An 11681-nucleotide genomic window follows, 5' to 3' on the forward strand; every position below is an offset into this window, starting at 1 on the left:
AAGAGGGAAAACTTTTATAACAATAACAAAAAATAATTGATAGAATGGGAGAATGTAGGAAGTCACACATCGGAACCTTTTTATCACTTTTATATTGAAAATAAGTTGCATGGTATCTCTCAGTGTGTCTTTAGCCCCATCTAGCGGTCAGCACAGAATAGTGCAGGCAACATGGCGGCCCCCGTGAGGACACTGTGCTGTTCAGGTGAGACAGAGGTTATTCACTAAATCTGTTGTGTTTGAGACCCATTAGACCCTTTAAGTTAAACTCTATTTCTGTTCATATCTTCTTGTACCAGTCGCTGTTTTTTTACGCAGCTTTTTGTGTAAATAACGGGCTAACTACGGCAACGGCGAGTAAGGCTAATGCTAATGCTAACAGTTCTGACAAGTAACTTTGCATCTGTTCTGTCACTACCCTGATGCACTGAGGAGACACTAACCTCCAAAATGCGTTTCAACGTACTTAAGACACAACCGTATCTTCTCATGAGTTCATAACACATTGATTAAAGTGTGGGCTGTACATTTGTAGATGATTCAAGATGTTTTTTTGCATGCATGTTTTCCAGTGTTGAGGCTCTCCAGCAGACAATTCAGCACAACATGCGGAGTACAGGCTGGAGATAAATGGAGGCGAGAGTAAGTAAAATCACACACTTTACGCAGGGTGTGAGTTTACACCAAGGCTGTATTAGCGAATAGGCATTTTTAAAAGTGTGATTAGTTTAAAAAGCTCAACTGTTACTTTTTGTTTGTTTTATTAAAATGTAGTTAGCGAATATGCACCACTCCAGCGTGAACCACTTACTCATTATAGTCAAATTACAGGTCGTTGTTATGTAAAAGTATTTTAATACCTTTGTGGCATGGCTGCAGAGTACAACTTTGTAATAAATAAATATAATTATTTATTGTATTCAAGTAGTAATCGCGAAGATCTCAGTTTTGTTCTCTTTGGCGGCACCTATGGTGATAAATGGTAATTGCGGGAGCACATAGACAGTGCTGCATGTGTGACGTCCACGGTTGGCTCCGGTTGTAACTCTTGATTTTCCTGGCTGACGGTCGCTTTCCTTTTCAGACTGTTTGCTTCATCTGAGCGTCGAGTTTGTTTCTTTTTCTTTGGATTTTCACTTCTTGTTGAAGTTGTATCTGTAGTCATCCATCTTTCTTTGTTTGTTCAGCCATAGTAGATTACTGTTTACTCGCAACACCTGCAGAGAGCGGAAAAGCAGCCGCTTAGCTCCGCCTACCCTCTCTGGCAGACCAACCACTGCTGGCTGATGGAAAACGCGTCACTAACTGGGCGCCGCAAAAGTCGCCACAGACACCCAGTCTGTAATGCTGCAGATGCAAAGGCTTTCATCAGCGGGTCATAGGCTCAATCACCATTGTGTTACTTCATTCAGCGATAGATAGAGACTCAACAGACATTTATTAAATGAAAATCTAAGAGATTATAACTTTAACAAGAGACTAAGCTTACCAGTATATAGTATAATCTCTGCTTAGCATATCCTTTTCTCTTTGTGTTTGTTGCAGAAATGGACTTTCCAGAACCGGCTCTGAATACGGTCCTCTGACAGATCTGCCTGACTGGTCGTTTGCAGGTATTGGTTATAGGCTCTGTTGAGCTGTGTATAGTAGGAGGCAAATCAGAACTCTTATATGGAGGGAGTGGGTGTCTACAGGGAGATTGTCACCCTTATTTTATTCTCTAACATGACATTGATCTTATTGATTTCAGGGTAGTTTCGCTAACACCAAAGAGCTCATCTCCTCTGCTCCTTTTTTATTTGGCCAGATGGACGACCAGCTCCTCCAATGAGGGGACAGCTGCGAAGAAAGCAGGAGAGGGAAGTCACAGCGGTAAGTACCAACATCTTCTAGTCCTACTGTTCGCTCTGTGTTTGTCACGAGTCTGTAACCTCGTCCTCTCCCTCGCAGAGACGTATCGTGATGCTGAGCTCGGAGGTGGACAGAGGGATGGAGGCGTGGAGGGAGAAACAGGAGGAGGCGAAAAGGATGGAGGAGCAGAAAAAGTCGCTTTTACTGAAACCTAAAGGGAAACTGTTGAGGGATAAAAAACCTCAAAGTTAGGAAGAGATGATGGTAGACATCCTTGATATTTATGTGATCTTTATGTTGTATGAATTCCTGCAATAAATGTTTCTGATTTATACTTCAAACATGAATCTGTTCTGTTGTCAGTGTCTCTCAGCGTCCACTAGAATGCAGCATTTCTCCTTTTTCTGGGGCGGCTTGAACGCCATTTTGTCTGGTGTTGGCCTCAGAAAAGGAGTTTTTTGGGGGCAGTGAGAGTGAAGGGAGGAGCTGGCAAACATAAAGTCGCTCTGATTGAGGACTTTACTGTGTGTGTGTGTGTGTGTGTAGGAGAGAGAGTGAGGGGTTCACACTTTGGCACGCTGCAAATAAATGACCTTTGTTTGGTTTTGGTTGCGTTCAAGTGAAGAGTCACGAAAAAGAAAACCGTATGTGATGACAGTACGAGATTAAACGACTCTATTTTAGTTGCACATTTAAAGAAAAAAAGTGCCGGATAACATTCATGGATGTGTCTGGCAACTTTCTGGCTCGTGTTAACATCTTACTTTTCGCGACAAAGCGGAGAGAAGCTCTGCAGCCCGGCGTCTGGAAAGATGATTAGCCGGGCTGCAGCCAAGTTGGCAGCGAGTCTCGTCCCACAGAAAGCGATATTTGCTGGTGTTGTGTCGAGTCTTTGCGCCGGATTGAGTCTTAATGAAGCTGCGGAAACACTTCGACTTTAGCGTCAGTTCATTTTGAAAGCAGGAAAGATGAAATTCTTTTAAAGCAAAGAAAAGCATTAACCTTTTGTGTGATGCATTTCTGGTGTACGTTTTGCAGCTGTGCCTTTGTTAAGTCAGCGCTAATCCCGAGCGACTTTGACTTCTAAACAGACTATTTACAAAATGAGGTAACCCTCTCCTCTCTTCCCCCTTCTTGCTCCCTTCTTCCTCACATTTTCTCCCCCTCCAGCTGCCTCTCTCTCTCTCTCTCTCTCTCTCCTCTTGTTGCAGACTTCAGCAAAGCCTCACTGTAATTAGGGCCGCTAGCCGCTGAGTTGCAGATTCTTTTCTGTGGAGATGGGGAGTTTTCTCTCCCTCTCCCTCTCTTCTCCCCCTCCTCCTCTTCTTTTCTTAACTTTTTCATACATTTGACCGAAGGAGCTGACTGTTTGCGGTGTGACAGAGGTGTGGGAGGACATGAATCAGGCCACAGAGGGTGTTAAAGACAACAAATAGAGTTGTAAGAAAAAGTCCTCACACCTGGACCATCAAAGACCTCCAACTGCACCACCTTTCACAAATGTAACTTCATTCTTTCTTCTCACATCCTGCCGTTTCTGTGAATGTCTTTCTCCTGAAAGACTCCTCCCATCCTCCCCTTCCTCGTGTTGTTTTGGTTTTGGGGAAATGAGAACCAGATGTTGCTTATTGTGCAGAAGTCAGCGATGGACGGAGGAGGGGGGGTTTCAGGGAGCGTTCGGTGAGGTCAGTCTGCGAGGACGAGGATTAGCTGACATGTCTCTGTAGTCTCACCCGCAGACCAGACCCAGGGAGGGTTTCAGCAGGATGAGCAGCGCCCGGGGGTGCAGGGTGAGGGGGTTTGTGGAGGGTCTGATTCAGCAAGTTGTTCCCAAAGACCGCTTCCTGACCTGGGTGTTCCTCGGGAATGGGGCACCATGTTAAAAATTACACAGCCTGAACATCATGAAACTAATGACTGCATGAGATCTGGCACTGCGGGCTGCAGTTAGCATTGGATGTAGCTAGTTTCCCCTGTACCCGGGGTCTTCATTAGCTTTTAATGCAGCTAAATTAGCCTCTTTTTAGCATCAGGACAGATTATTTTCCCTTTTGGTTTATGTGTTTATTAAAATGCTTCTGTGTTGGATAAACATTTGAAATAGGCTGGAAAAGGCTCATCCTGTTCAGGGTCGTGGGCCTATCCCAGCTGTCATTGGGCGAGAGGCAGGGTACACCCTGGACTGATCGACAGTCAATCACAAGGCTGACACACAGATACCCCTTTCCCACTAAAAGTAGCGTGTTGATGTGGGTTTTTCAGACCCGGGAAAACCTGCTTATAAATGCCGATTGTCTCTGTTCCCATTGACAGTGAAGTATACTCCTGTCCGCCGACAAATTTGGAACGATGTTCGAGCGCTGCTCGGATGGAGACGGGCGGAGTTTGTAGCGGAGATGACAAGGAGTTGCAGAAGTTACCAACAGAGCATAGCATCGCACCGCACCGCACTGCACTGCAACGCATTGCACCGCACCGCACCGCACCACACCACACTGCAAAGGGGGTGGAGATTAGCGCGTCGACACAGGTTTTTTCTTCCAATCAATGCCGATTGGAGCCGAGGCGATAATTACCCAAGTCTACAGCAGAGTCAGTTGACCCCGGTCTAAATGCCGATTGTAACCTTTGCCATTAAGCAAAAAAGCCTTAAGTTAGCGTTTTTTTGTTTGTTTTTAAGATTCTTTTTTGGGGCTTTTTGCCTTTAATTCATAGGACAGCTAAAGATACACAGGAAAAGTTGGGAGGAGAGAGTGGGGGGATGACATGCCCCAAATGATCGGCAGACCGGGAGTCAAACCTGCGATCAGTGCGACGAGGACTGCAGCCTCTGCACATGGGGCGCCCGCTCCACCAACCGAGCCAAACCAGCGCCCCTGTTAGTGGGTTTTTTTGACCGGTGGGAAAGCGGCTAAAGGCAGACAACATTTCACACTCACACGTACAGGAAATTTGGAGTCAGCAATGAAGCTAACGAGCATGTCTTTGGACTGTGGGAGGAAGTATGCAGAGGGAACCCACGCATGCACGGGGAGAACATGCAAACTCCACACAGAAAGGCCCGCTACGTCCAAACCAGGATTCGAACCAGGAACCTTCTAGCTGTGAGGCGACAGCGCTAACCTGTTTTCAATATAAAATCCTACTCTTAAACATTGTTGATTGAGATTAAAAGTACATTTGCTTTCGAAATGAGCATGAAACGTCCACAAACCGCTTCAAGTATGTCCCAGTTGTACTCCAGCACGCCAACACAGCACTTGAATAATTATTTTCCAGCACTGGAAGTCGGTCAAAGAGAGAAAATGAGGAGAAAAAGGAAAAAAAGTGCTGTTTGAGTTACAGTACAAAATAAATGGTGCCATAATGTAGGTCACCCAAACAAAGTCTCAGGTTGAATTGCAAGCAGCTGCCCAGGCCACTTCCTGCCTGGTGAGGAGGAGTGCTGAGCCTGATGCTCGTTCCTGCACCGCCCTGAGAGACTGTATGAGTTCAGCATTAAAATGGCTGACAGAGAGAGAGAGAAAGGAAAGGAGGAGAAAGAGGAGGAGAAGCCAACATGGCTGCCAAAGGTCTCATCTGTGTTCATGTCCGTGACCTACAAGACAAGACGGAGGGCAGGCGCTCCAAACAGACTCCCAGATTACAGAAGGTCGCAGCCAAAACGAAGTGGAAAATGTGTTCTTGGACTCAGTCTGTTGAGTTTGATTTCCTTTCCCCCGTTTATCTTTTTCAATATTAAACATATCTGTCTGATATCTGCCTTCTCTGACACCACAGTTTCTGAATAACTTCATTCATTCTGCAGAAGATTCCTGGTCAGGAGCATGGAGACTTATTCAGTCGTTATACCTTCCATAAATCAGGTAAACTTCATACTTTAATTGAGAGAATTGTCTCCCAACCTGGGGGTCACGACCTGCCAAAGTGTCACACAACAATATGAAACAAAATGTCTCCTCAGGAATTCCTGTAATCTTATCTTCTTTCTTGGGATTTACGGAGTGAGGCCTCAGAAATGACCCACTTTCACTTTGAGTTTGACTTGTTCTTAAAACCTCAGATTGTCATCATTTAAAGGAATCACAAGCGAAGGGGCTGGAAACTACTGACTCAGAGAGAGAATAAACATTACTCAAACATCAGTATCACAACACTTCTGTCCAGGAAACTCCCTCTGAAATTGTCAGTTTATTACATGGCCGGTTTTAATCTGTGAAACAAAAGCATTACTGGTTTTATGTGAGCAGAGAAAAGGGTGTCTTTTTGAGGTCAAAGGTCAGGGTCTGCACAGAAAAGCAGCTCTGAAACTGATTCCAATTCAGTGTTTAGCTAAAGACGCTTGCATATTCAAATTATGTATGTACAATGTCTCTGCAAAAAATGTTGCTGCTGTCTTTCAACATCCTTTGTTCTCTTTGTTCTTTCTCCTCTCTTCTTCTAAGTAAGGGATAGTGAACAGTGAGCAGGTTGTTATAGCGGAAATGGAAGCTAGCTGTTATTACTCACATTAAAATGAGCTAAGCTAGCTGTTATTACTCACATTAAAATGAGCTAAGCTAGCTGTTATTACTCACATTAAAATGAACTAAGCTAGCTGTTTTTACTCACTTTAAAATGGGCTAAGCTAGCTGTTTTTACTCACATTAAAATGAACTAAGCTAGCTGTTTTTACTCACATTAAAATGAACTAAGATAGCTGTTATTATGCACATTAAAATGAGCTAAGCTAGCTGTTATTACTCACATTAAAATGAGCTAAGCTAGCTGTTATTACTCACATTAAAATGAACTAAGCTAGCTGTTTTTACTCACTTTAAAATGGGCTAAGATAGCTGTTATTATGCACATTAAAATGAGCTAAGCTAGCTGTTATTACGCACATTAAAATGAGCTAAGCTAGCTGTTATTACGCACATTAAAATGAGCTAAGCTAGCTGTTTTTACTCACTTTAAAATGGGCTAAGCTAGCTGTTATTACTCACATTAAAATGAACTAAGCTAGCTGTTATTACTCACATTAAAATGAGCTAAGCTAGCTGTTTTTACTCACATTAAAATGAGCTAAGCTAGCTGTTATTACTCACATTAAAATGAGCTAAGCTAGCTGTTATTACTCACATTAAAATGAACTAAGCTAGCTGTTTTTACTCACATTAAAATGAGCTAAGCTAGCTGTTTTTAATCACATGAAAATGAGCTAAGCTAGCTGTTATTACTCACATGAAAATGAGCTAAGCTAGCTGTTATTACTCACATTAAAATGAGCTAAGCTAGCTGTTTTTACTCACATGAAAATGAGCTAAGCTAGCTGTTATTACGCACATTAAAATGAGCTAAGCTCGCTGTTATTACTCACATGAAAATGAACTAAGCTAGCTGTTATTACTCACATTAAAATGAGCTAAGCTAGCTGTTTTTACTCACATCAAAATGAGCTAAGCTAGCTGTTATTACGCACATCAAAATGAGCTAAGCTAGCTGTTATTACTCACATTAAAATGAGCTAAGCTAGCTGTTATTACGCACATTAAAATGAACTAAGCTAGCTGTTATTACGCACATTAAAATGAGCTAAGCTAGCTGTTTTTACTCACATTAAAATGAGCTAAGCTAGCTGTTTTTACTCACATTAAAATGAACTAAGCTAGCTGTTATTATGCACATTAAAATGAGCTAAGCTAGCTGTTTTTACTCACATTAAAATGAACTAAGCTAGCTGTTTTTACTCACATTAAAATGAACTAAGCTAGCTGTTATTACTCACATTAAAATGAGCTAAGCTAGCTGTTTTTACTCACATTAAAATGAGCTAAGCTAGCTGTTATTACGCACATTAAAATGAGCTAAGCTAGCTGTTTTTACTCACATTAAAATGAGCTAAGCTAGCTGTTTTTACTCACATTAAAATGAACTAAGCTAGCTGTTATTATGCACATTAAAATGAGCTAAGCTAGCTGTTTTTACTCACATTAAAATGAACTAAGCTAGCTGTTATTATGCACATTAAAATGAGCTAAGCTAGCTGTTATTACGCACATTAAAATTAACTTAGCTAGCTGTTTTTACTCACATCAAAATTAGCTAAACTAGCTGTTTTTACTCACATTAAATGAGCTAACAGAGCTAATATTCACTTCATGTGCTGTCTTCACTTTTATGATCTCTCTGTCGTAGCCAACAGTTTCTGCATCATTTAATCATTATTGCTTTCTCTCCGCTGTTTTGTCTCGTTTCTTTTTCCCCTCTGTAAACAGACCGACGTCAGATTTACCGGACTTCTTTCAGCTTCTGATTACAGTTAGTCCTTCGGATTGTCTGATTAGAGCCGCACCCCGAGCAACAGTCTTTTCGTCATAGCAACGGAATGCCGTAATTGACCAATCAGAATCAAGTATTTAACACAGCCGTGTAACAATGGTTAAAAACTCATCTAATAAAGCTTCAAACATCTGGTTCACAACATGAGCACATGTGGGGTTGTAAATTATCATTTGTGTTTAGTGATGACAGTGTTATAACTTGTGGAATAATAATGTTCCTTTTATATTAACACATGCTAAATAAATTGTTAGTAAATTAATTTTATGGTATGCGGTCATCTGGTCAATTAATCACAAGAAGATTTCACAACCTGGCAACCCCCCAAACAATGTATTATATGGCTCATATGAATAACCCGAGTAGAAACTCTTAAACTCCTTTAAGCTGACATAGTTTCACTCTTTGCCTGCAGCATCTACTCATCCCCCAGTGAAAGAAGACGGACCAGTCAAACAGTTGTGCATGAGAGAGATCCACTGAGACAAATGGAAACAGCAGGTGACACAGAGACAGTTTGGCCAGAGGAGGAGGAAAAGTGGACGAACAGATGTGAGTAGAAAAAATAAAAACGACAGGGTCAGTCAGGTTAGCAGCTACACATGCTGCTACAATACAATTAATAACCAACTTAAAGTGATGAAGTTGAATTTTGACATGTTTTTTTGTTGACCCAAGACGAGTGCGGAAGAAATATAAACATGTATTAAACGGAAAAACACAAGTAACGTAGAAGTCTGAGTTTCTTAGGTTAAGTACTTAAAAAGTATTTACTCTGTGTCTCAATTCAGACACTTGTGCTAGCACACTCCCCTGTACACTGTGGACAATGTGTATTTTCATTTTTCTTGACCTTGCAACTTTGGCCCCAACAAATTTGACCATCCTATTTCCCCGAAATAACGAGTAGAACGGTACAAACATAATGAATGATGTATAGATTTTCCTTTGCACATATGGATAACATTGTGTATGCGCAGTGCGAAATGCACATTGACTTCAGCATCATTCCGTTTCTACACATTTTATTCGGCGTCGTGTCACAGAAATGGACCTGAAGTGATGTCAGAGGACAGCTAATAGATGGCTTTATTGGAATGTTTGTCGTAGCGGCTCACATGTTTAATGTCTTAAACAGAAAAGCTGCCACAAGATCAGGCATTAAAGGCAATCACACAAAATGGACTGAACAGCGGTCGTGTTGTTTTAATATGAAGATGGCCTTTTAGCACGGTAGTGAAAATCCAGACATCTGACTACTTCTAATTATTATTTATTATTATAAAATTGGGAGCATCATCAACAACATTTGACTGCAATTGGCGCCCACCAAAATATAAGCCCCCTTGATTAAAATACATTAAAAAAATTAACCCAGACAGCCCACGCGTTCCCTTTCTGCTACGTCGCCAAGATGGCGACCATTGAGGCTGATCAATATACAGAATTTTACAATTTTACAATTTCATTCATCAGACGCTTTTGTCCAAAGCGACGTACATCTGAGAGTTAATACAACACAAGCAACGATCGAGACAGGAGGGAACGAAGTCAGGAAGTGCCAAGTGCGATCGGACACTGGTGCCAACAGGCTGTGTTTAGGTTCATCATCAGCAACATCAACAAGATCAGTAAAGTCATCATCATCATCATCATGAAAATCCGAGTCAGCATAAACTACATCCTCGATGTCATCATCATCAGTAACATCGATATCATTAAGGTCAGAGGTGTTCATAAAGAGCTGGGTCTTCAGCTTCTTCTTAAAGGTGAAAGGGACTCCGAGTGGAGTTTGGTAGCTCGTTCCACCACCTGGGGACGACTGAGGAGAAGAGTCTAGCTAGAGACTTGGGGTCCTGTTGTGATGAAAGTACCAGGCGCCTTTCATTGGCGTAGTGGGCGGGACGGAGTGTAGACCTGGATGAGGGCGTTCAGGTAGGCAGGAGACGTTTTTGTTTCTGTTTTGATGCGACTGGGAGCCAGCGAAGGGATACGAGCAGTGGAGTGACGTGTGCCGTTTTGGGTTGATTGAAGACCAGTCGCGCTGCTGCGTTCTGGATCATCTGCAGAGGTTTGACTGTGCATGCAGGAAGGCCTGCCAGGAGGGAGCTGCAGTAATCAGTGCGTGATATCGGTTGATTTTACTCTCAATATTTTTTATAGCAACTCAAAGTGACTCAATTTTGCTCTCAAAAATAGTGTTGAGTTTAAGTACCAAAGAGAGAGCGTAACACATTACCACTGTTCATAAAGAGCAACGTTAGAAATCACAACACTGTAAGTTTCTCCCACTGAAATAAGTTCTTTATTGTATTAAGAAGCATCTTTAAACGAGACAAAGAAATGTAACTTTAGCCAACCTCTTTTGCTGCGGTGACATCAAAGTGTACTTCAGGGCGCGTCCGTACACTGTGACATCACTGCTGAGGAATCAAAACAAGATTAAAACAACTTTTCAATCAGGACTTTTTATTGTTAAAAGTGGAAAAAAACTGTTCATATGTAAAACTCTTATAATGTATCCTGGACATCCTGGTTTACTGTTACACTGTTTTGTTTGTGAGGAGCTAAAACAGAGAGCGAAAGGAAAACGGGAGGGAGGACAAGGCCAGAGAAAGAAAGAGCAAAAACAGACCAGAGATACTTGTGGTGAGAAGGAGGAGTGGTTTGAATCTGAAGCCTCATAAAAGGAACAATTTTGCAGCGGGTGAGGAAATAAGAGCGAGGGAGGGAGGAGAGGGAGAAGAGGGAGGAGGCCTCGTGCAAACGTTTTTTTATTCTTGGATAGAAATGTGCGCAGGGAAAAATATCCCCAAAGCCTGTAAAATAATTTCTGTTTTACTGCCTTTCTCGCCTCTCCTGCCTCACCTCACCTCTCTCTCTTCCTTTTTCTTTCCTTCACACATTTTCACAATTAATGTTAAGAGAAGAGGGAACACACACACACACACACACACACACACACATACTGTATACACACATGGTTGGCACTTCAAGAATACCAGATGCTCAGCTGGAACAAGTTTCTCTGAAAAATGTGACCCTTCCATCACTTTTTCCGCCCCGCTCCTCGGCACATGACCGCCGGCTCCGCGTCCAAAACAGCCAGCGGAGGTGGTGTAACTGAATCCGCACCATCTGCTCCACCTCTGGCCCTCCTGCAGGCAGAAAGCTGCCCTGCTCTAGTGTGGAGGTTCAGGAGGTGAAGACACAGAGCAGATGCTGTCACTTCTGTCTGTCTTTGTACTGGATTATGTTTTAACGGAGAAGGTTATTGTGATTAAACTAAACATGAACTACTAGTAAAAAGACAAAAAAGTCCTAATTATGACATAATTAAAACTTATGACTGTTTACTATTAATCTAAAAATTAGGACTTTTTCTCATAATGGTGACTTTTTAAATTTTATCTCATCGATACGACTTTTTAAACACATAATCAGGACTTTTTACCCCTGTTCTATGACTTTTTAAGCTAATAATTCTTACTTCCTTTCTCATATTAAAG

General features: G+C 42.0%; 1 protein-coding gene across 1 annotated transcript; it reads left to right on the forward strand.

Annotated features, from left to right (window-relative positions):
- The first annotated feature begins 171 nt into the window (after positions 1-171).
- On the forward strand, positions 172-2185 carry mrpl52 (mitochondrial ribosomal protein L52). The gene is made up of 5 exons (XM_069672660.1): positions 172-205; positions 573-642; positions 1546-1613; positions 1808-1872; positions 1951-2185. The coding sequence occupies exons 1-5, from the start codon at positions 172-174 to the stop codon at positions 2101-2103; spliced, it is 390 nt and encodes a 129-aa protein (XP_069528761.1). The 3' UTR covers positions 2104-2185.
- The last annotated feature ends 9496 nt before the right edge of the window (positions 2186-11681 follow it).

This window comes from Semicossyphus pulcher, unplaced genomic scaffold, assembly GCF_022749685.1.
Source record: "Semicossyphus pulcher isolate SPU_LCO1_2020_fin unplaced genomic scaffold, fSemPul1.0.p SCAF_21, whole genome shotgun sequence".
Classification (NCBI taxonomy): Eukaryota; Metazoa; Chordata; class Actinopteri; order Labriformes; family Labridae; genus Semicossyphus; species Semicossyphus pulcher.